The sequence below is a fragment of the Podarcis liolepis genome, assembly GCF_965112155.1.
Source record: "Podarcis liolepis genome assembly, chromosome: Z".
NCBI lineage: Eukaryota > Metazoa > Chordata > Lepidosauria > Squamata > Lacertidae > Podarcis > Podarcis liolepis.
The window spans coordinates 2,512,093-2,537,989 of record NC_139570.1 but is presented as its reverse complement, the minus strand read 5'-3'; the positions used below and the strand labels follow the sequence as shown (position 1 = coordinate 2,537,989).

The 25,897-nt window shown below is 43.4% G+C and overlaps 1 protein-coding gene and 1 long non-coding RNA gene across 6 annotated transcripts in view; both read right to left on the bottom strand.

Moving 5' to 3' along the window:
• LOC310698904 overlaps window positions 1-25,897 on the bottom strand; it is a 400,562-nt gene that overhangs the window by 6,171 nt on the left and 368,494 nt on the right. The window lies entirely within an intron of this gene.
• The window catches only part of KLHL13 (kelch like family member 13), an 80,017-nt gene continuing 54,398 nt past the window's right edge, over window positions 279-25,897 (bottom strand). For 4 of the 5 annotated variants that reach the window (XM_083486409.1, XM_083486408.1, XM_083486411.1 and 1 more), the window contains 5 exons: window positions 25,049-25,181; window positions 24,643-24,839; window positions 19,622-20,417; window positions 7,293-7,406; window positions 279-1,946 (listed from right to left, as the gene is read on the bottom strand). In XM_083486409.1, coding sequence (XP_083342535.1) covers window positions 1,459-1,946; window positions 7,293-7,406; window positions 19,622-20,417; window positions 24,643-24,839; window positions 25,049-25,181 — 1,728 coding nt within the window. In that variant the 3' untranslated portion in view covers window positions 279-1,458. The remainder of the gene's footprint in view (window positions 1,947-7,292; window positions 7,407-19,621; window positions 20,418-24,642; window positions 24,840-25,048; window positions 25,182-25,897) is intronic. The other variant, XM_083486412.1, reaches the window with a different exon arrangement.

Here is a 25,897-nt window from a genome sequence, read left to right as displayed (position 1 = left end):
TCAGCCCCAGTGTCCACCCCACCCCCTTGCAGACACAGAATTCACAATGGGCTCAGCCTGGGCTTCCCAGGGGAGCTGCTGGAAAAGTAGGTCAAGCATTGCTCTCCCCCCCCCCCCAAAAAATTGGAAGCTCTTACAAAACTGGCTTCCCAGCAGGTTGTGCTACCCACACACAAAGATACATACAGACGTTTCCTGGCAACAGGGAAGTGGGAGAAGGGAGAGAAGGTTAATGAGCCCTTTAAAACAATTAAAAATTAAAAAAACCACCCAACTAATTGCCGTTAAAGATTTTATTGAACAAAAGAAACAGGGTAGTCTGAATTCTCTGAGCAAAAGCAGCTCTCTGTAAAAGCTGCATTTTGTGCTAAACAACCGTATTAACTGAGATTTTATACAGAGGTGTAAGAAGCAAGTTCTCTTAACCAACAAAAAGGTATTTGGAGGGGGGTTGTGGAGGGAGGAGGGAGGAGGAGGGGAAAGTAGGGAACCATTTGCTCAAAATTTTAGTGACTTCAAATTAAGAGATTCTAGCCCTTGTTTACCCCAAAATCTAGTACAGGCACCCCACTGGGTTGCGCAATTGAACCAAACCCCCTCCCTCCAATGTATGAATTGCTCAGGCTCCCATGATGAATCAGAGCTTTTATTTCAGGGCAGAGGGAAGGAAAGGAGGAAGAGAACAGAAAGTAAAAACACAATTACAAATCTCCAGCACATTTCACTTTGCATGTGGAGGTTCAGAAAGGAAAAGGAAAAGAAAACCCCTTAATATGTTATTTAGAAAAACAACAACCCTGGTTTATAGATTCAGGGTCTGCTTATTGTATATCTATTAATGGTCTCAAAAAGGCTGTGTTTCTCTTGTCTGCCATATCCTCTGAAAAGCACCTCCAGTGTCAGGTCAGTAAACAGGTCTGAAATACTCCATTAGAAGAGGGAGGTAGCTGAGGCCAGATAGCTGCTAAAAGTTGTGTGCATCAGGGGCTCCCCCTCTCTCCAGAGGTGCAGCGAGGAAAGATGGTCCTCCAGCAACAGGGCTTAGCAAACAAGGTTCCCCATTCATTGCACACACACCCCGTCCCCCACTGGCTCAACTTACACGGCTTCTTGATCTATGTGACCCGTGCACTCAGTACAGAACATCTATGTGCCTGATGCAAAGGTTTTTCTTTTCCTAAGACAATACCTCATTTTTTAAGCGTTTGGCTCAAAAAACAAAATGAAACAATAAAACCTCACTTTGCTTGGCACTTGGCTGTCCACTCGATAAAACTTTCTAGACCAAACCCCACAAGTGACGCCCATCTTCTTGTTACATCCCACCCCCAACTGTGTTACTGTGCCAGCTGCTTCAGGGTAAGCCTTGTAAGATACTACTGAAGACAAATAGGCGAATCCCTGATGCAGTGCAGTGGTATTGGAGCGACAACATGGTAAGTCCAGCGATGCCGCATCTCAAGGGGCCGAAAGAGGTGATTCTCTAGATGGTGAGCCTGTATTGTCCTCGGGAGGGAAAACTGTCAGAGTACAAGCGCGGATGCCCCCAAGGGATTCTGGGAGGTCAAAGACTTTGTGCCACTCATCCTTTTCTGGGTCATACTTCTGGACTATTTCCACCATACAACGGTTATTCCACGAATATCCTCCCACAACGTATATTTTATTTTCGAACACAGCCACCCCAACATCACTCTGACCACGCAGCATAGCAGCGATTGGTGTCCACTGGTCTAGGCTTGGCGAGTAATATTCACAGCTTAGAACATCATCGTAATCACTGGTTCCTCTAAAATGGTTTCCACCAATGACGTAAAGCTTGTCACCGACAGTACACATGCAGTGAAGGCCCCTAACTGTGGTCATCGGAGCCTTCTGAATCCATTTGTCTGTGTCAGGGTCAAAGCACATTAGTTCCTTCTGGAAAGTGTCATGGGTGATGCCTCCTAGGACAGGGGAGAAAAAGCAAACACCTCATGTAAGAGGAATGTTAATGAGATCAACAGTTAGAAGAACAGAAAGCTGCCTTACACAGTCAGACAACTGGTCCATCTTGCTCAATATTGTCCACACTGACTGGTAGCAGCTATTCCCAGTCTTTCAGGGGATAATAAATAAATAAATAAATAAATAAATAAATAAATAAATAAATAAAAAATACCCCGCCCATCTGGCTGGGTTTCCCCAGTCACTCTGGGTGGCATCCAACCGAATATTAAAAACACAATACAGCATTAAACATTAAAAACTTCCCTAAACAGGGCTGCCTTCAGATGTCTTCTAAAAGTCAGGTAGTTGTTTTTCTCTTTGACATCTGGTAGGAGGGCAGGCACCAATACCGAGAAGGCCCTCTGCCTGGTTCCCTGTAACCTCACTTCTCGCAGGGAGGGAACCATCAGAAGGCCCTCGGTGCTCAATCTCAGTGTCTGGGCAGAACGATGGGGGTGGAGACGCTCCTTCATGTCTACTGGGCCAGGGCCGTTTAGGGCTTTAAAGGTCAGCACCAACACTTTGAATCGTGCTCGGAAACGTACTAGGAGCCAATGCAGATCTTTCAAAACCGGTGTTATATGGTCTCGACGGCCACTCCCAGTCACTAGTCTAGCTGCCGTATTCCGGATTAGTTGTAGTTTCTGAGACACCTTCAAAAGTACCCCCACATAAAGCGCACTGCAGTAGTCCAAGCGAGAGATAACTAGAGCATGCACCACTCTGGCAAGACAGTCTGCGAGCAGGTAGTCTCATCCTGCATACCAGATGGAGCTGGTAGACAGCTGCCTGGACACAGAATTGACCTGCACCTCCATGGGCAGCTGTGAGTCCAGAATGACTCCCAGGCTGTGCACCTGGTTCTTTAGAGGCACAGTTACCCCATTCAGGACCATGGAGGGGCATGTTTGAATAGGTGAGATCATATGGACACTAAAGGCAGTGATTTGGAATGTCCTCCTCATGGAGATCTGCTGGGCCCCTTCTACTTTAACCTTCAGGCATTTGACAGAGTTTTATTTACAGGCAATGACCGATTAATGCATGACTGAATGATGTGTGATCGCACATACGCGCACATCACTGAACCTGGAAGTGACCAAAATGTCATTAAACATATCACCAAAACAGTAGAATGGGGCAGGGATGTGTTTATGTATGCTTTGCTGATGCAAAGAGGGGCCAGGAACAGAACCCCCCATGAAACGGATGCCAACTGTATTTATTTCTGCGTGCTTTAAAAATGTTTACCATTTCGTCCTTGAATAGGTTCTTTCTTTTTTAAAAAATTGTTTGCTGGGTTCTGCTCCTAACACTTTGTTGATTAGTTTGTTTTGTACACAAAAAAGTATTTGATGATCAATATTGTAAGCAACTTTAAACACACTGCAATTTTTTCAGCATTAAGGCAAAACTATTTTCATTCACCCAGTCATTTTGAGCTTTCAGTATATCTTAAGTTTTGTTTGTCTACTTTTATTACTGCTTATTTGTACTGTGATATAAACTGGTTGTACACCACTCTAAAATACAAACAGGATGAAGGGCTACATATAAGTTTCTAATAAATACTCAAATAGCAATAAATGCATTAAATAACTACCTATCAAAACACACACACAAAATAATGCAGACACACTTGAAGATGGCACAAGTGCTAAAATCATGCCTCTGTCAACCTGTTGTCAACTCCCTACAATGAAGTGCAAGACTAAAAACATAAAATGATGCTGGATGAGGCCAGTGGCCTGTCTAGCCCATCATCTTGTTCTAACGCTGGTCACCCAGATTCCTGTGGGAAACCAAGAAGCAGGATTTGAGTACAACAGCACTTCTTCCTCCTGTGGTTTCCAGAAACTGGTATTCAGAAGCAATGCTGCCTCCAACCACGGAGGCAGCGCATGGCCATCCTGGCTAGCAGCCACTGACAACTTCATCCTTCATGAATTTGGTCCAATCCTCTTTTAAAGCCATCCAAGTTGGATGCCCATGAGTTCTAGGTGTCAAGTGAGAGAGAGAAAAACTTTTCTCTGTCCATGCTGTGCATTATTTTACAAACTTATTATGTTACGTCTTACTCACTTTTCCTCATTCCCCAAAATGCAGCAACCTTTCCTCATATGGGTGTTACTTCATTCCCTTTATCATGCTGTTGCCCTTTTCCAACTCCACAATATCCTTTTTGAGGTGAGGCCACCAGAACCGTACACAGTATTTCAAATGTGGTTGCACAATCGATTTGTATTATATCATTACAATATTGGTAGTTTTCTCTTCAGTTCTTTTCCCTAACATGGAATCTGCCTTTTTAACAGCTGCCACACACCTGGTTGACATCTCCATCACGCTATCCACTATGACCCCAAGCTCTCATTTGTGGTCAGACACTGCCAGTTCTGACCCTAGGAGCATGTATGTAAAATTAATATTTTATGCCAGATGAAAAGGGCTTTGCATAGACCTTGAGTGCTGTGAGCACCATTTGCTGCCATAGTTATAAAGGGTTCTGTGGCACATTTTATGCTGTTATGGCATTCTCTGTAGAAGATGCTGCTAAAAACAAAAGAGCAGGATTCCTAATTCTGTCCAAAAACACCCACAGCCAGAGTAGGTTGCTAGAACCAGAGATAGATACAAACTCATTTGAAACAACACAGACTTCTATAGGATCAGCCCAGAGTTGATTGGCAGCTGCCCTCCAGGGTCTAAGGCTGGGAAGGGGTCTCTCTCTGCACCTGCCACCCATGTCTTTTAGCTTTGAGATGCCAAGGACTGAAGCAAGGGCTTTCTGAATGCAAAGTACGTGTGCCATCAACTCGACCCTGCTTGAAAGCAGTACAGTACTCATGATTGCAGCCTGCTATGGGAGGGAGACATTTCTTTCATGGAAAAACTGATGCAAGAACAAGGCAGCTGAAAGGATTTGGGGGCCCCACCCTAGGCATTCCACTCTGACACAGGTGCATGTGGCAGACGGGAGGCATATGCTCCTCTGGCCTCCAGCCCTCTCTGGGGGAGACAGTTGTTCAGAGAATTGATAACACTGAGAGAATAAGCTAACTGCTGCACTGCTGCCAACTAAAATAGGTTTTTAAAATCACAGCGTTTTGATGTGAATCAGGCAAAACAGACTCTGTAGGCTGCTCTCTCCCTCTGATGACGTGTTTGAAGGATGCAATGATTTACATACGCTGGCTAGACTTCAAAGTTCTTGATGTTTACCCCAAAGATGCAGTATTTATCTTAACATGCATTGGATTTGCTAGGCCTCCCTGAGGTACAACTTATCCCAGTCAAAATGAGTCAGTTCTTACAATAGAGACACCTGTAGGATTAGAGACAGCATGGTGGCTGAGTTTGTGATTTCCTAATAAACCCTTTTTTGAAGGTTTAAGAAGAAGAAACACAAATAAGTTATTAAGGAGGTTGTTTCAGAAAATAATCACCTGCCAGCTGAGATAACTGTATCTAAAATGAAATCTGAAGATGTCATAGCATGTCCTGTTTGGAACAGTTTTGAAGGAAATTAGGATTTGTGGGGGGCATTAGAAACCACTGCTTGGAAAGAGTAAACTGATCTTGATACAGGTTACTGGAATTACAATTTTTAAAAACTATGGGAGTAGTGGGGAGCAATCTCACTCAGAAGTAATAAGTTTTATAATAAAATGTTTTTAAACGGTTTTTAACTTGTGGGTTTCTTAATTTGGGTTTTTTGTTGAGGCACAGGATGTGCTTGCAAAGAGAAGAGTTGGGAAGAGCAGGGGAGGCTCTACTTGCCAAGGGGAGGGAAGGTGTGGGAGGCGGGGCAGGCCAGGTAAGGGGCACAGGGCACAGGCAGTTGGTGACTGTGCCGTGCGCTAGCCCCTCCTCCAACCTGGGGAATTATGGTTGCCAGACCATGGGTCTGTGGATGCTGTTGCCAAATGCTAGGTTGGCTTGGAGTAAGATCTGCTTCATCCACCAGTATCTTAACTCTGCTGTTGTAGCAGATGAATCTCAAGAGATGTCCAGAGCACTCCAGAGTTTTGGAGTACAGTGGTACCTCGGGTTAAGTACTTAATTCGTTCCGGAGGTCCGTTCTTAACCTGAAACTGTTCTTAACCTGAAGCACTACTTTAGCTAATGGGGCCTCCTGCTGCTGCCGCGCCACCGGAGCACGATTTCTGTTCTCATCCTGAAGCAAAGTTCTTAACCTGAAGCACGATTTCTGAGTTAGCGGAGTCTGTAACCTGAAGTGTATGTAACCTGAAGCGTATGTAACCCGAGGTACCACTGTACATTGCCAGCAATATGCTGATGACAAACAACTCTATTTCTCCTTTACATCTGCAGGTGAGGCAATGGATGTGCTGGACCGTTGTCTCGTCTTAGTAATGGACTGGAAGAGTGCCAACAAATTCAATTTAGGTAAGACTGAGGCACTGTTAGTGGGAGGTAGTCTGCTCTTGATGGGGTTACACTCCCTCTGAAGGAGCAGGCACATAGCTCAGGGGCACTCCTGGGTCCATTACTGTTGCTTCAGGTTCAGCTGGCCTCAGCAGAGTGCCTTCCATCAGTTTCAGCTGGTGTCCCAGCTACACCCCTATCAGGACAGGGATAGCCTAACAACTGTTGTCTATGCTCCGGTAAACCTCTAGGTTAGATTACTGCAACATGTTATACATAGGGCTGCCTCTGAAGACAGTTTGGAAACCTCGGCTGGTGCAGAATTCAGCATCTTGTTGCTCACTGGGTCAAGGCCATTTGAGCATATTACACGGACCCTGGCTTGACTGGACTGGCTGCCAATTAGGTTCTGGGTCCAATTCATAGTACTGGTTTTAACCTATAAAGCCTTAAATGGCTCAGGACCACAATATCCCAAAGACCGCCTCCCCCCAATTTATCGTTGGGATCATCATTGGAGGCCCTTCTTTGTGTGCTTTCTCCACAAGAGGTCCAGAGGGTGCCAGCACAATAACAGGCCATTTGTGGAGTGTTCTCCCCATGGAATCTTGCCTGGCACTTTCATTATGCACCATTACATGACAGGCAAAAACATTGCTTTTCAACAAAGCCTTTGGCTGATTTACATCCTGCATGCTTTAAAATGTTTTGTGGGAGGGAAGGATTATTGGTTTCTTTTGTTCTTGTTTTTATTATGTGTTTTATCTTGTATTTTTATGCTGTGAACCACTCTGAGATCGTTGGATGATGGGCAGTATACAAATTTAGAAGAAGAAGAAGAAGAAGAAGAAGAAGGAGGAGGAGGAGGAGGAGGTGGTGGTGGTGGTGGTGGTGGTGGTAATAGGAAGGCTTACCTGAGATATACATCAGCCCCCCATACACTGTTCCGGCATGGCCATAGTGAGGCTCGTTCATTTTTGCTACGTAGCTCCATTCATTCATCCTTGGGTTGTAGCACTCCACTGTGGCTATGTAGAAGCAACAACAAATGAGCGGAGTGAGACATTTTAAAAGCAAAACAAAACCCACTGGTTTATGATTTCTCCCTTCCTTTCCCCCCAGATTACCCTCCACTCTACTTAGATCTAGCATGAAGGCAGTCTAAACTCTAATCATACCTGGAAGGGGAGTGCTGTTTGAATCCTGAAATCATTGTCATTGGAACAAATGTTTCACAGACCTATGCATCAGACCAACCTAGGTGGGAGGTGGAACCAGAGCAGGGGGAATGTATTGGGGGAGGGGGAATAATGCTGGTTGTCAACAGTACGGCTCACAAGTGGGTGACTAAAAGGAAGGTCACTGGGGGCTTAGGCAAGAACCATTGCAGTTGGACTGTACCATAACAATGTTTGGAAACACAAGGTTCCTGCTATATATAGGCATCTAATTATCTTTTGTAAGGCATCTTGCTAGGGCTTTGCCTTGAAAGATAGCATGTAAGCACTTTAAATAAAATATTACGTGTGACGCATTTTTAAGAGGTGTTCCCCTAACACCTACTTAAGTGTCTTTTTAGCTCCAGAAGCAGACCTTTCTATTATTCCAGGCCTTCTGATATTAAACATTAATATCTGTCAACTCTTTTCATGTGCTAAATTATCTATTGCTGGTGGCCAGTATTAGTCTTCCTTTTAGGCTGGGTTTGGGTCTTGGTACTGAAATTGATTGTATTCTTGAGTTTTTAATCTAGAGAATGCATTTTATTATTGTTGTTGTCGTTATTTATTAAATTTCTATATCACCTTTCATCAGAGGATAACGGAGGTACATTACATTACATGCTGAGGATCTGGGAAGAGGAGGCGGAAAGCACAAATAGGCACCACAATTTTGCAAAAATATGCTCAAAAAATAATTCCAATTAGCAGCTGACAAAAAAAAATTACCAGTAGCTTTACCAAAAGCACAATCTTGTCCAGGTTTTTAGTGGGGGGAGGAGAAAACGAAGAGATCTAATATGAGGCTTTAATAGAGTAGGGTGTTTTTTGTTGTTGTTTGTTTTCTTTTAGCAATAAGGAACATCCTGTACAGAACAAGGCAGATGGTTACGCAGGTGCTAGATAGCTATGAAGCAGTTCTTCAGCACCAGCCATTTTGTCTTGCTCAGGGAAGAACGACTCAGCCCTCCGCACAACAAGGCGCATTAAGTGACCCTGTGATTTGGTGTTTCTACTTCAAACTGCTGAATGGTATTTCAATATGGGAAATTCAATCACTCACGGCCTTTCAGAACCACCATTATTTTATTCTTCTAATTCTTTCTGCTACTGACATGAATGCAGACATACAGAAACCTTCCTTTTATGTTTGCTTCTGACTAATGAACACACGCCTAGTGTGTGACCTCCTTAGCTTCAACACAGTTGTATCCGCTTAACAGAGGGCAAAAATCAAAACTGCAAAAGCAAGTCACGTGCAATCACATTGGCCTTTGCATACACCACTGTGAGGGCTAGGGCATTCAAATATAAATACGTCTCATGGGATATCATAGCAGAAAGCATCAGAATTCTACGGTGTCAGATGCTACCCACTGGTAAAACGAAAAAATAAATAAATCCTGCACTCTGAAAAAGTGGCCTGTCAACCACATACCTATAAGTGGCCTGTCAACCACATACCTATAATTTAAAATGGTACAATCCAAACCATATTCTACAGCTAATTTGAAACATCATCCACAGTCATTCACTATGACTCCTTCCCTCACAAATTTCTATGGAGGGAGACATAGAGGAATATAGACTCACACATGCACTTCACCAAACCTGCAAGAGGAGCAAAGAAGGGAATGTGCACTGTCATCCAAAGGACAACAACTTCACGTTATGTGGCTTGCATCATAGAATGCTCCACAGAACACATGTTTGCTCCATGTCTGTGAGAAACATATTTTTAGACTTCCGGGTTAGCGCCATCGGCGAATGGCGGAGTTCCTCCAACCGGAGGAACTGGCTCCGTGGAAATTGGGTCTTCCTGCCGCAGCGAAGGTGAGGACCCGCTAGAAATCCCAGGCGGAGGAAGCCTGGGAACATGGGGTTCGGCAGGGCACCAGGAGCGCCTCCCCTACTCACAGGGAACCCCATTTCGGGGCTCCGGAGTGAAGTGGGATGCGCGGCGCGGTGCTGCGAACTGATTGCTACTTTCACGGAGTGAAGCCGCACAGGCATTGCCAGAGAGCGCTGACTTTTTCCTGTGGACAATTGGATTTAAAACAAGTACCCGTGAGTAGAAACGGAAAATTGGATCAAGAAATATCCTAATTTGGCACCGAAGTGGGAAGGTTCAAAACAGGAAGTCCGCCTTCTGCATTTTGTATATAGACTGAAGCAAAAACCTTGTAAGCTAAAGCCTGGAAAGTCGTTTATAAAAGTCTAAATTTCCTTCATTTCCTTCAACCACTAAAAACCCCTTGGAAGCAGGAGAAAAGGGGGGGCTTTGTTTAACACCTGCAGGAGAGGGAGTGAAGAAAGACAAGTTTCCACCATCTCAAATCTGGGAAGGGGTGTCAGAGACAGAAATTGTTGGAGATGTTCATTGACTGTGAATGGAACACTTTGACAGATAGCTAAAAAGAGAAATAAACTGATTCAAATGTTGCCTTTTGCATTCTAAAGAAACAAAATATCTGAAAAATGAAAGTAATTTTCCTTTGTTGGACTTGCCTTAAAAAGATGGATACAAATAGAAATTGTCTCCTCTAGAGGGAGCTTGTTAAATTGTTGCTGCAGTCTACTTGAGGACTATACAGCTGTGAGATTAAGATCGTGGGACAAGTCCCTTTGACCTTGACTAAATATGAGCCGGGAGGGAGTTTTGATGCTTGCTTTATGCAAGACAAGTGCTTTGTTGGAACAGATGCGTGAGAAGATGGATTTGATGAATGAGAAAACGGATTTGATGACTGTTGTGGTCAATAACTGTGGACAAACAGGGAATACTGATACAGAAACCATTCAGGGACCAACTCAGGAACCTGTATTGATTGGGCAAGTGCAAGTGCAGAAGATAATGGAGGAGGTTGCGGTTGCACCTCAAATAATACAAATGGAGAGATCTGAGGCCCTGCAGGAGCATAAGCAGCTGTTTTTGAAGATTGAAGTTGGAGTGGGCCAGGGGGAGTCTGGAGCTGAGGAGGTTCTTAACTTTGGAGAGACTTTGAAATATGCTCGTAAATATTCTTTGGATTACATTGATGACTGTGGGGAGTGGGACTGTGGGGAATGGGCTGGTTTGATGAAGGGAGATGGAGATAACTTTGGGCTGGAACCTCCCAGAGATCTACTCCTCAATGAGAAAGGAAAGAAATTAAGAAAGAGACCAACAAAAGACAAGGAAAAGTACAGGTATAAACAAGAAGATCATCTGCAGAAGGGACATGGAAGAGACTTAAGAGCTTTGGACATAAGATTGCCAGGTTGATGGACTAGACGGAATGGACAGTAAGGACTGACATAACCCGAGACCAGGAAGAAGAGACGTTGGATGAAGATTGGAAGAAAGTTCTTAAAAATTTATTTTGAGAATTAGTGTAAAATTAATGAGTATTAGGAAAAATGTTGGAATGAAACTACTTGGCTTTAATAGAAATGATATAAGGAGTTATGTATAAATAAGTATAAAGTTTTAAGTTTTAAGGTATTTTATGGTAAGATAAGGTTAAAATAAATTAGGGTAAATTGAATGACAGAATATAGTGAAAGATGGAAAGGATTTGCTGAGTTAATTAATAGGTTAAATTGTTAAGATAAATTATTCAATAAAAATTGAGAAAGATGGAAAGAATTTGCTGAAATAACTAATTAAACTAGAATACAAAAAGGGAGGTGTGAGGAGGTCAATGAAACAAGCAAATGGAAGTTAAAGATATGCAATATGGGATTTGTGTTTTTTTTTCTTTTTGTTGTATTGTTGTATTGGTTTTTATGCTTTGGGTTTTTCTTCTTTTTTATGTATTGTAGTGTTGTTTTCTATTTTTTCTTTTTTTCTGTAATCCTGAAATTTTTAATAAATTTTTTTTTTAAAAAAAAAGAGAGAAACATATTTTTAGTGCTTAATTATTAATATTATGGAGGCACTTTTCTTCCACAGTTTTAAGTGCCTGCTAAAAGCTTTGTTTCAGCTAGGCTATCTGGAAAAATAAGACAAAATATGATATTTTGCTAGGAGCCATGTGTAAAGGCAGATAATATATTCAAACAGAAATTCCCGCTTTTCCTTTTAAGCAAAGACCTATTCTCAGACTCTAGCTTGGACATAAAAACTTTATTTTTCATATCCCCCTCCCTGCTGGATCACATATTTAGCACCCTTGGCCAGAGATCACTTCTATTTCACAACTGTGAATGCCAAATACATTTTGATGTTCAAAAACCAAACCTCCTCTGGCTTCCCTCTGTTAATAGGTAGCAGTGGAGCAATTAGTGGTCCTGGATTGGTTTTCATTTTTTAAGGATTTCAAGGTGGCTCATTTTGTACCTCCTTTGGTTCTCTCTCCTTTTGTAGAATACACAGGCATTATAATCTCTGTGTGTCAGCTCTCTATATTATAGCAAGTTGATATTAAGCAATTTGATATTAAGCAATTTGATATTAAGACTTAATGAACAATTTGGAGGAGGGCAACCTGCACTGACAGTGCTCTGGGAAAATACCAGGGAGCTAAGATTACATTTATCTGAAATATCTCATTCTCTCTATCGGTCCCACTTCGTTTTCAAAAGGGAAAATAGTTGCTAGTCACTTGGAATACGTCTCCACATCTGGTGCTCACAGGTCTACCAGACCGCAATAATTTCAACTCCATTCCAACCCAAACCCTAAATCAGTTCACACAGCTGGTGCATTTTCTGCAAGGACACAGATGGTGTAGCTCTGTGTGTTTTAAACACACAGGCGCAGGAAACCCACTTACCACCCATCCCCATTTTCTGTGACTTCACACAACCCACCATGTGCAGCCAATGCTTACAATACAAATCTGCTCTAAGCCCTCAGATAGGAATACACAGCCAAAGGATTTATCACAGGAACTTTGGCGCTAAGCCACCTTCCAAAAAGAAGAAGAGCAGACTGACAATACCATACCGATACAGAGGGATGGCTCCAACTATGAGAGCAGCTCAGAAGAAATGCAACCAGAAGACCTAGTGCAGAGACCATGGGGTCTCTGCAGAGGTTAGTGGTCTACAGCCTAAAGAACACAGTCTCTTCATGCCGGCTTTGGGAAAACCTGACCCTCCAACTTGAAACATCTATTTATTTAGTTAGTTAGTTAGTTAGTTAGTTAGTTAGTTAGTTACCATATTTTTCGCTCTATAACACGCACCCAACCATAACACGCACATAGTTTTTAGAGGAGGAAAATCCATAGGCATGCCACCCATAGGCATTCCCTCCATAACACGCACAGACATTTCCCCTTACTTTTTAGGAGGAAAAAAGTGAGTGTTATGGTGCAAAAAATACGGTATTTAAGGGCTTATGTATCACTTTTCAGCTACCACAAGAAAGTGGTGTGAATTATAATAGAACAAGAAAAAATGTAAAAGCACAAAATCATATAGGAAAGTAAGTGAGCTAGTGATCAACAGCTAGTGAAAATTTGATCACTTTCTTGACTGGGAGACTCCTAAAATATAGAAGTAACACACAGAACCTAGTGTATCTGCATTCATCAGGTCACCATGCTTCTGCAAAACACCTTCAGTGGACAGACAGAATGCAAAATTGAAGTTGACAACACATTTGCAGAGGGGTAGCTGAGAAAATTATGGCATAAACTTTCATGGACTATACTTACAGCATCATGTTATCCTTTAAGGCTGCATAAGACTGCCGTTTTCACAACATGAAGACACTTAGTTCTTCATTTGAATAAGAACTAAGGGTGGTTTATCCATTAAAACTAATAACAATTGCACTTGTGGTAAGGTGCCTTTTGACAGCGATGAGCAAGTCAATTTTACACAATTCCCGTTTGCTAAGACACATTCTTTAACTTTTAAGGTCACTTTGTAACATTCCCTCAGTAACATTCTGAACATGTGTATACTGCATGTATCACTAAGCTGCTTTACATATGTGATGAAATAAGCATGTGCACAAAAGCCTATTCTGCAGTTAGTTAGTCTTTTAGGGAGTCAGTAGATTTAACTGCCCCAATTCACACCCTTACCAAGCTGGCAATTCCTTTTTAATATGAGGGAGCTGGCACTATCCTCCCACCCACTATGTACAAATCTCAGCATGTAAGAAAGGGACTCTGCACGCAAATCCCATGCATGTATCAACCCAGTTCACATAATCTTCCCACTATCATCGTGTGTGTGTGTGTGTGTGTGTGTGTGTGTGTGTGTGTGTGTTTAAATAACTGCAGGTATTGGGCCACAATGCAGAACCATCAACTCTGTGCATGGTCTAAGACAAGAACCTAGGTCTGTTCTTCCATGTCATAAAGGTGGCAAGTGTATGAACCAGTTCTTTGATCACCCTGTTGAAGAGAGAAACACCATGCACTCACTATCAGAGGCTGGTTGTTTCTACAAGCTTTGCCACACTCTTCAGCCTTAAAGGTAAAGGGACCCCTGACCATTAGGTCCAGTCGTGGCCGACTCTGGGGTTGCGGCGCTCATCTTGCTTTACTGGCCGAGGGAGCCGGCGTACAGCTTCCGGGTCATGTGGCCAGCAGGACTAAGCCGCTTCTGGCGAACCAGGGAACGCACGGAAACGCCGTTCACCTTCCCGCCAGAGTGGTACCTATTTATCTACTTGCGCTTTGACGTGCTTTCGAACTGCTAGGTGGGCAGGAGCAGGGACCGAGCAACAGGAGCTCACCCCGTCGCGGGGATTCGAACCACCAACCTTCTGATCGGCAAGTCCTAGGCCCTGTGGTTTAACCCACAGCGCCACTTGCGTCCCAGTTCTTCAGCCTTAGGGGCCTTCAAAAATGTTTCCGGCTGTTTGGGTCCAGGTATAAAAGTTTATGAGGGGAGCTACTAGGCACTAAGGCTACCAGCTTTGGGATGCAAGAGGACTGGATATTGTTAACTAACCTATTTATGCTCACTGAGATTTGCTATATTTAAAATGATCTGTTAATGGTTGAATTGTGTGTTACAGAGCTAAAAATATTGGATGTGTGTCGAATATTACAGCAGACAATGCAGTTAGCTTGTTGTAATCATATTTTGAGAGGTTTTCCACTTTCCACGGCGTTATTCTATGTATGACTAGTGATGGCCTTTGGCTACGCAATAAAAAGCTGCAATTCACTATAGTGAGATTATACCTTTTATTTATTATGACTTTTTTTATCTAGACTGATTATTTTCTGCAAACCATTCTGAGCACAAAGGTATCTCTGGAAAACATGATATATAAATAAACTGGTTCCAGCTATGTTGCAACCAACCAGCACAGACGAATGCTCTGCAGTATTCCTGGGACTCCAGGTGCACACACCTGCTGCCCTTAACTCATCTTTCCTGAAACCCCCCGGCTTAGTTTAGCTGGAGAAGGCATGCCCACAGTCAGGGGACTCACTCCTCAAGTGACAACATAGCCCTCAAATCATCTAACCATCCTAGATTATACTCGTGGCTGAACCCAAATCCAAGAATGTGTTCAAAACCAGCTTTCTACAGCTTGGTGCCCTCCAGATGTTATGGACTACAACTCTCAACAGCACCAGTCAGCATGGCCAGGGAAGATGGCAATAACTGGCTATTAGTCATGGTGGCTCGGCTCGGCCTCTGTATATGGAGGTATTAATACCTCTGAATACCAGCTTATGGAAACCATAAGAAAATAAAGTTTTCTTCTGCTTGAATCCTATTTGCTGGTTCCCCATGAGCAAGGGGAAAAGAGAGGACCCAAATAATTACCGCCCAGTCAGTCTGACATCAATACCAGGGAAGATTCTGGAGCAGATCATTAAGCAAACAGTCTGTGAGCACCTAGAAAGGAATGCTGTGATCACCAATAGTCAGCATGGATTTCTGAAAAATAAGTCATGTCAGACGAACCTGATCTCGTTTTTTGACAGAATTACAAGCCTGGTAGATGAAGGGAACACAGTGGATGTAGCCTACCTTGATTTCAGCAAGGCATTTGACAAGGTGCCCCATGATATTCTTGTAAAGAAGCTGGTAAAATGCGGTCTTGACTATGCTACCACTCAGTGGATTTGTAACTGGCTGACTGACCGAACCCAAAGGGTGCTCATCAATGGTTCCTCTTCATCCTGGAGAAGAGTGACTAGTGGGGTGCCACAGGGTTCTGTCTTGGGCCCGGTCTTATTCAACATCTTTATCAACGACTTGGATGATGGACTCAGGGGCATCCTGATCAAATTTGCAGATGACACCAAACTGGGGGGTGGGGGGTGGCTAACACCCCAGAGGACAGGATCACACTTCAAAACGACCTTGACAGATTAGAGAACTGGGCCAAAACAAACAAGATGAACTTTAACAGGGAGAAATGTAAAGTATTGCACTTGGGCAAAAAAAATGAGAGGCACAAATACAAGATGGGGGACACCTGGCTTGAGAGCAGTACATGTGAAAAGGATCTAGGAGTCTTGGTTGACCACAAACTTGACATGAGCCAACAGTGTGACGCGGCAGCTAAAAAAGCCAATGCAATTCTGGGCCTCATCAATAGGAGTATAGCATCTAGATCAAGGGAAGTAATAGTGCCACTGTATTCTGCTCTGGTCAGACCTCACCTGGAGTACTGTGTCCAGTTCTGGGCACCACAATTCAAGAAGGACACAGACAAACTGGAACGTGTCCAGAGGAGGGCAACCAAAATGGTCAAAGGCCTGGAAATGATGCCTTATGAGGAACGGCTAAGGGAGCTGGGCATGTTTAGCCTGGAGAAGAGGAGGTTAAGGGGTGATATGATAGCCATGTTCAAATATAGAAAAGGATGTCACATAGAGGAGGGAGAAAGGTTGTTTTCTCCTGCTCCAGAGAAGCGGACACGGAGCAATGGATCCAAACTACAAGAAAGAAGATTCCACCTAAACATTAGGAAGAACTTCCTGACAGTAAGAGCTGTTCGACAGTGGAATTTGCTGCCAAGGAGTGTGGTGGAGTCTAAAGACCTTCTTTGGAGGTCTTTAAGCAGAGGCTTGACAACCATATGTCAGGAGTGCTCTGATGGTGTTTCCTGCTTGGCAGGGGGTTGGACTCGATGGCCCTTGTGGTCTATTCCAACTCTATGATTCTATGATTCTATCTGGTTGGCCACTGTGAGAACAGGATGCTAGACTACAGTGGTGCCCCGCAAGACGAATGCCTCGCAAGACAAAAAACTCGTTAGACGAAAGGGTTTTGCGTTTTTTGAGCTGCTTCGCAAGACGAATTTCCCTATGGGCTTGCTTCGCAAGACGAAAAACAAAAACATCTTGCAAGTTTGTTTCCTTTTTCTTAACACCGTTAATACAGTTGCGACTTGACTTCGAGGAGCAACTCATAGAACGCGGTGTGGTAGCCTTTTTTGAGGTTTTTGAAGACTTTGGTGATTTTTGAAGCTTTTCCAAAACTTTTTTTGCAGCTATTTGGTAAGTTAAACTTTTAAAACTTTTTGGGGGCTTTTTGGATTTTGGGTTGGGGTGTTTGGAATTCAAGTACTTGGTGTTGGGGAGGGGTTTGCAAGAATCTGGAAGCTTGTGTGGTTTTTTTTCTGCATTTTTATGATTTTCTGTGACCACTGGGCCACTCTGCTGTTTTTTTTAAAAAAAAAATCTGGATTTGAATTTCTGTGTGGTCGGTGGCTGGGGGAACAGTTGAGGAGGGGGTTCTTCAGCAAGAAGCAAAGAGTGGATGAGGAACCTTCTTCGAGTTGTCCTCCAGAGTCTTAGAAAATGTACTGTACACTTTGTTGATTTTTAAATGTTTTTCTGTCATGTTTAGAAACTTTATTTATTGTTCCTTCAATTTTTGAAATGCTCTTTACAGTATGTGTGACTTTAAAGAGCATTTAATAAACTCTTGTTGTACCAAATTTGGCTTTGTTTGGACTTTTTTTGACCATAGGAACGCATTAATTGAATTTCAATGCATTCCTATGGGATTTCGTGCTTCGCAAGATGAAAAATTCACTAGACGAAAAAACTCGCAGAACGAATTAATTTCGTCTTGCGAGGCACCACTGTAGATGGACGACAGGCCTGATCCAGCAGGGCTCTTCTTATATTCTTATGCTAATTGTAGTCCAAAATATCTGGAGGGTATCCAACTGGGGAAGGTTTCTCCCATCCAAAGTGGGGTCCATCTGAACAGCTTCTGTTGGAAAGAGGACTCAAGACTTTGGAGCTATGAAAACCCCGAAGGTCAGCACTGACAATGAGTATATTATCTTTCACTGATGAAAAGTGATAAAATAGGATTACAGTGGTGCCTCGCAAGACGAAATTAATTCGTTCCGCAAGTTTTTTCTTCTTGCGAGTTTTTCGTCTTGCGAAGCACGGTTTCCCATAGGAATGCATTGAAAATCAATTAATGCGTTCCTAGGGAAACCGCCTTCAGACCAGGTCCGGGGACAATCTGTCCCCCGACCTCTTCTGAAGGCTGGGGGGGGGAAACAAGGGCTTTTCTTCCCACCCCCAGCCTTCAGAAGGCTGTTCTGAAGGCTGGCGCTAGGAAGAAAAGCCCTTCTTCCCACCTCCCGCCCCGCAAGCACCGGGGACAGGAGGGCTTTGCTGCCGACCGCCAGCATTTTAAAAGCCCCTGCTGTCCCGGGGAGATTTTAAAATGCTGGGGGTTGGCAGCGAACGCTCCCGACCCCCAGCATTTTAAAATCTCCTCTTCTGAAGGCCGGCTGTGGGCGAAAGTCTTTGCTCCCGACCGCCAGCATTTCCCTATGGGCTTTCGTCTTGCGATGCAAGCCCATAGGGAAATTCGTCTTGCGAAGTGCCTCCAAAACAGAAAACCCTTTCGTCTTGCTGGTTTTCCGTCTTGCGAGGCATTCGTCTTGCGGGGTACCACTGTAGTTCAAAGTTGCACTCTTGTAGGTCGAGGTCAGTCCCACATGTGTTTGCTTGCTATGCTTTTGCACCAAAAAAGTGAACTCCAAATCCATTGTTCTCCTGCCATGTAATGTAATAAAAATGTACCCCTGTCCCTTCTGTTTATTTCTTTTATGACAGCAAGAGAAAGATCATGCCAATTCTCCACCCTTTTGCAGCAAATATATGTGAAAGCAGCAATAAAGGTGAAAAATAACTTGTGATGCAATTAAATGAGAAGGGGGAGCATTTCAGCCACAAAATCAAAAGCACAGTCAGCCAAACACTGATTTTCATACAAATGGATCTGGCTCCTTACAGAAAATCGGTGCGGTTACTTGGCAATCCATAGAACATCCAAGGTAACTGTTTACAACAAGAACTCTGTGTCAGGACATATCAAGTAAGAATAAATTAAATGAGGAACATCATCAAGTGATATAGAATACGTGGGTGGTTTCACCTGCACAATTTCATTATATACATAGCTGTCTGCATTCTGCACTTATCAAGGAGATGCCAAGCGAGCAGAAACAGGAATCTTGGGCTACAATCTTTTACTCATACATCTGGGAGTAAGGGCCACTGAACTCACTAGGACTCACTTCTGGGTAGACATCCACAGGATTGTGCAATTTGCACAATTACTTCCACTGTCTCACAGAAACCAACACAATTCCACAAGCAGAATTTCACAATGTCACCTCATTGTCCTTACAAATCAGATGGCGAATGTAGAGGTGAACACATGGGTTATATTTTGGCATGGTGGATTTGGTAATTCAATAATAATCTCCTGATAACATACTTCTTAACACATTACAACCAAAAACATTAAAAAATAAAAACAAGGTGCCAGTGTGGTATACTGGTAGAGGGCCAGACTTGGACCAGGGAGACTGGAGTTCAAATCTCCCATCGAGCCATGAAACTCATTGGGCGATCTTGTACCAGTTACTGCTTCTCAACCTAACCTAGCTCACAGGGTTATTGTTGGGGGGGGGGGGCAAACTAAGGAATGGGACAACCATGTTTGCCATCTTAAGCTGTTTGGAGAAAAAGAGTGGGATACAAATACAGAAAGTAAGTAAGCATACAACAGTAAATAATTATTACTGTACAAGTCAGGAAAGGGGGATTTTTTGGACCAAGGTGAAGACTTACCTAACTCACCAGCTGCATTTCGACCACCAACAGCATACAGGTGTCCTTTGAGGGCACTTAGGTGGAAGAAGGTTCTCTTTTCGTTCAAAGAAGCCACCTGCATCCACTTATTATACCGAGGGTCAAACCTAAACACTGTGTCAACCGCTGTCTTTCCTTTCGTGTCATAATTGCTCTGTCCGCCAACAACATAGAGAAAGTTCCCAATAACAGCGATGCCATGCTGGTAGCGGGGAGCGTCCATAGGTGCCAGAGACCTCCACTCGTGTGCTTTTTCATCGTACATCCGCAGCTCCTTGCTGACAACCAGCTGCTGCCGGAGCACTCCCCCTAGCGTGACCAGGTGAGTGCTGTCCGAACGGATGGCCGTCCTTTCCGACTGCATCACTGGCTGCATGTAGGGCATCATTTGGTAATTGCTGGCTTCCAAGAGCAAGTTGACGCAAGTGTTGTCAGTCCTCATGAAATCCACAGTTTGGACGTAGTTGATAAGATCCTGCGGAGTCATCAGAGGGAACCGGATGTTCTTCATGAGTTTTGCTGCGCATTCCATCCGTGGCTCCTCGTACCGCAGCCAGCGGCAGGCAGCCTTGAAAAGCTCCAGCTCCGTGCAATGCTTAAGGCTATTACTTGAAAGGACAAAGGCAAGGCGCTCAAAGGGGAGTTTCACAAACTCACCAGTACTTAACAGTGCTGGGAAGTTCTTGAGGATGAAGTTGTTCACATATTTATCCACTTCTGTGAGGTTGTACGTGTTGGCAATCCGCCCCACTTCGACACAGTTCTCTAAGGAAACCTATGATAGGAAGAGAAAAGTCACTTCCTCCATTTTAAGCTCTGGCTTTATGTTCACCTGCACATTACAGTAACACAAGGGTTGCTAATGTAGACATACCACCCCACTCAGTGTGTTTTACACAAACTGTACATTTCTTTGGATTGGTGTGTGCAAGTGTGGACCCAGCTAGACTGTGGAGATGTGCAAAGAGACTGTCCACATAAAGTATAAATAGACATTATTGTGGGAAGATGGGAGGTTGCCTTATGCCAAGCCACACCATTAGCCCATCCAATTCACTACTGTCTACACTAACAGCAGCTCTCCAGGGTTTCAGAAAGAAGTCTTTTCCTGCTGTACCTGGAGATGCCAGGGGTTGAACCAAAGATCTTCCTCTGTCAGGAGCACCTTGTGGCACAATGGGTCAGCGTGTCTGGCTGAATGAGAAGGTTAGTGGTTCAAGCCCAGCCAGGGACAGATGTGGGCAGGATTTCTGTATTGCATGGGGTAGAAATAGATGACCTTCAGGGTCCCTTCCAACTCTACAGTTCTGTGATTCCTCTTCTGCCCTCCCAGGACAAAGTCCTGCATTTGGTTCCTGGGGCTGCGGCCATGACTATCTTAAGAGCCTTCAAGATGAGCCAGTCATTTCTTATTGCTTTGTAATTTTTTTAATGCATTTAAGTTCTATTGTACTTTTGCTATACACTGCCTTGATGTTTTATATGAGAGGGTGAGCTATAAACAGTTTTATAAATAAAGCAAGTCATTAAAGGCCACACATCCTCCACACCTCACACCTCACACTTACTCCTTCCTGCTGCAGGAAGCCACCCTACCTGGCAGCTCTTCAGCTGTTGGGATCAGGGGTCCTTCTGGTTCTGGGACTGATGGCTCAGCTACCCCTCTAAAACCTATAACTGGCACTTTTTACTTGCACTGAAGAACTGGCTCTCCTCCATTTTTTTCTCCCTCCAGCCCCCGCTTTTATGAGTTGCAACTCTCTTGAGTGCAAGAGATTTAATTTTGTTGTTTTCTTAAAATCCAATATGCTTTAGGAACCACTTCTCTGAGCCCAAGGAAGTATGTTATGGTGGATTTTATTCAACTATACAGTGGTACCTTGGGTTAAGTACTTAATCCGTTCCGGAGGTCCGTACTTAACCTGAAACTGTTCTTAACCTGAATCACCACTTTAGCTAATGGGGCCTCCTGCTGCCACCGCGCTGCCGGAGCACAATTTCTGTTCTCATCCTGAAGCAAAGTTCTTAACCTGAAGCACTATTTCTGGGTTAGTGGAGTCTGTAACCTGAAGCGTACAGAGGTACCACTGTATTCCTGCATTACAGCATGCTATTAGCTTTCTCATTCCCAACTGACAGATTCCCAGTAAATTACCAAATTACTATTGGTCATTGCTCATGAGGCCCACAGAACAGAAGAGTATAACTGATTGGGTTCTCCTTAATTATTTGAATTATCTTATTAGATTAGCTTGCTACATGGTTTCATGTTTCTTCTAGGAAGTTCTTGAGACTGAGCAAAAATCTGAAACATGCATGCTTCAATTTCCATACAACTTTATTACAAGTAATTACTTATGCAGCTATAATAGTCTAACTATTCACTGGACGGAAGGCGAAACAGCAATAATATAGTGCAGCTTGAGAAATACCATCAAATTATCAGAGTACACTTTAAAGTTTTAACAAGAACGCCAAGCAAGTCATTAGAATGCTGGACATGAATATAACCAACATCTCAGAATCCAGTTCATGTCCAGCACTTTGGGCAAAATTATATTTGCAGAATTCAACCACACACACTAGGTGGCTGCATGTGGGGCTGGGGGAAGGCACTCAACCTCAGCAGCCTGCTTTTAAAACTAAGAAGAGGATGAACAACCTTTCATGATTGGCTGTTTGGAGGACAATCGTTTTTAAAGGGATTTTAACATCCCAAGAGCTGGTGAAATGATATTTCACACCACTGCTTTATACAGAAAAACATGAGCTGAACGGATAAGTAATTATTCTATGAGAGGATGATGGAGCAGTTCAGCACTGCTAGAACTGATCACAACACCCCAAACAAAAACCCAGCAAAGGACAGGAGGGCACCACCCAAATCACTGAAAGCCATTCTGAGTCACTCAGGTGGGCACTAAGCCACTAAGTGTGGCATGTTAACTCCTCCTGTTTAACTTATTCTCTATTATCTTTCCCCTTTCTCTGCACCCCACTGAACACTTATGCACAGCTGTGCCTCCATCTTTGTTAGCTCTCCTTCTGAGCATCTCTTCAAACACAGAGCTCTCTTTCTGCACCCCAGGCTACTTCTACCCATAGGGATCTCTGCACTCTTTGCTCTGCTACAGGTTGCTGCATCCTACATCCTCCACCCATGTCTCTGCACCCCTTACTCTTCTTCCCAAAGCTTTACTACTACTTCTGCTACTACTCCTGTCAAGTCTGCCAGCCAGAGGACACAAAGCTTTCGCTCTCCTGGAGATTTCTACAGATGCAGGCAGGCTAGCCAGCAAAGGTGAAAAATGGGTGAAAACTCCAGCATGTGCTTTGAGTCCAAGGAGAGAAGCAACGTCCTCCCATCCCTATTGCCAAGAAACCTAGAAGGCCAGAGAGAGGGTGATCACAGAACTCCCCCACCCATGGGTCCAAATACTGTTTGGGAGGCGGCTGCAACCTTTTGCAACTTTAGGGCCTTCATTCTGTTATTACTGAAGAACTAGCAAAGAGGGGGAAAGGAAAATTGAATATAGTTTTTCCTGTAACGTGGCAGAATCCTCTCTGCTGCAGAGCTTAGACGCACAGGGAAGGGTGGCAAAGAGCGTCAGATACAGCAACTGCAGCTAAAATGAAAAGCTAGAGAGATAGGATAACTAATGACAGCAGTCCCATATAAACAGAGCTGCAGTTGGGAAATTGTGAGAAAGAAATTGAAGTGGCAGTAACAGAAATGAAAAAGGAAGAGATGCCAGGAGTTAATGGGCTTGCAAGCATAACCAATGCACAGATAATCCTGTATCCTCACTGCTAAACCCAGGGATAAAATGTGTGGATTGTTCTTTACCTCTTGGCTGTCCTCTGGACCCCACTGTCCAGGTGACCAGAATTTATATTTCGTTTTCTTCATCTGAGATTTCAGACTGCCTTCAGAACTGGAATCCTAAGTGACTGACCTCTAATGGGAAATTTGAGGACTTAAACACATTAAGTTCCACTCAGTTAGTATAGGTAACCTAAGTTAGTTGTGTCCATTAGATTGAGTAAGTCTACTCTGAGTAGAACTAGCACTGGATACAATGCGGGATCTAGGATTACATAACTCTTAACAGAAGACCATATAACCCTCAGCACGAAAAGTGCTTCACAATCCTTTTTCTCCTTATACAGCTTTGGGGCCATTTCAAACAGCCTGCTTTCTCTCACATTGATTCTAAGACACATGTCTTAAAAATCCATGAGTGCCATTTTTTAATAGTTGCACATTAAGTCAATGTCATTCCACACACACCCCATCTCCCAGGGCACTTTGCAAGGAATATGCAAAATGGCACAGAAGTCACTGGCTTTTTAAGCACAACTCATTTAATATTAATGAGGACTCCAGGCCCATGTGCAACTAAATCAGAGATAAAGGACCTTACGTAAGTGCAAGATGCTCTCACCCAAACAACTGGAGACACAAAACCTGCATAGCACCTCTCAGTGTGACAAACCCCAGCTATTCCAGACATAGAAAATGCCTGTCTTGGCACAAGAGGACATTTCACAACCTGGACTTTCAGATCTCTCTCAGCTGAAATCCTGACAAATGCCTTAAACATTCAGCCGGCCCAACAATACAGCAAAGCCCCAAGGGTTGGAATCCTGAATGATAAAAGCATGAGGCAAATTACTGGGCATCAATACGTTTCACACAATACTCGTGGAAAACCTGCTCTCATCCATCTCTCTATGAAAGGCAAATCATTACCTGATGGAATTGTGCTTTAATTTAAGGGGCAGGTTATAGGTTTTTGTTCCTCAAGAGCTTGAAAGGTGATGAACTCTCATTTGCTATAAGTTTTTAAATCAAGGTCACATATCATGGGTGCTACAGAACCAATGAATTTCCTGCGTTGGTCCCAACTGTATCAATCTTTCAGGCTGACAAACTTACTGTGATTTTAAAAGAGAAAATAAAAAAGAGGCAAACCGAGCAATAACCTAAGATATCTTACCCCAGATATAAGAAAAACTTTACAGAAGTCCAACACAGGCAATATCTGTAAAAAGCTGGCAGCTTCTAGAGTATCCTGAAGATTGTCCATGTTGAGAGAAAGTTTTGCAGTATAAATAAAATCAATGATCTTCTTTAAACCTATTTTGTTCACGCCATGGAGCTTAATGCACATTAAGTCTTGTTCTTTCATCCCACCTGAGAACAAAATTTAAATAAGATAGTTAAAGCTTGAAAGAACTTCCCCTATAAAATTTCTTGTTCCAGAGACAAAGCCACTTCACACATAACCATTAGCTGGACAGGATAAACACACACCACAAGAATAATTCATGCCAAACACACTCTTACGTGGCAGAACTTTTTTTAAAATGCAGAATGCACCTTATCACTGCTATCCACTGTACCTGTGAACATGGCCTTGAAGTAATCACTAGCAGATGCCATCATTGCCCTATGAACAGGAAACACTTCATCACCATCGCCTGGCACAAGTGTCACATCACAAAGCAAACCTTCTATTCGCAGCTGGTCAAAACCCTACAAGAGAAAATATGGCATCAACAGCTCCACCCAGCTGCAAGAACGAGCTCTCTGGGCTGCAAAATAGAAAAACCACTCCACAATGGTTCAAATAAGTCCCACACTATTTTCTTTTTTACTTTAATCTATTTTATTTTTTTCAATCTAAATATTTATAAAATCAACAAAAAAGAGAGAGAAAAATACAAAGTCCTCTATTGGGGTAGATCCTTACCCCTGTCTCACATGAAAAGGGGATGAACCCTCCCCAGTTCTCACCTAGACGGTTTCCTTTCTTCTCCCAGCCTCCCACCCTGGGAGACCTTCCCTTCCCTGACTCTCACACAGGGTCTTTCACCTTTTATCCATTACCTTCCTGTGCAATACCCAGAGTAGAGGACCTCAAAACGGAAAGCCAAGCATAAGCAAATGTAAGGTGGATAGGAGAAAAAGAAAGCACAAGAAATAAAGATCATGAGAGAGAGAGAGAGAGAGAGAGAGAGAGAGAGAGAGAGAACGAACAGATAAAGAAATAAATAGAACTTCCAGTTCTCAGTCTGTCAAATGTGTGTGTGTGAGTCTGCACGCGCACACACATAGGATGATATCCAGCTGTATTCCAGGATAATATCCAGCTGTTCCTCAATCTGCTAGGTGGCCTTTTCCCAATCTTCAACCCCAGGCATCTCAAGCCCATTCATTTTCCTTTCCACACAAAAAGTCCAAAAGGAGCT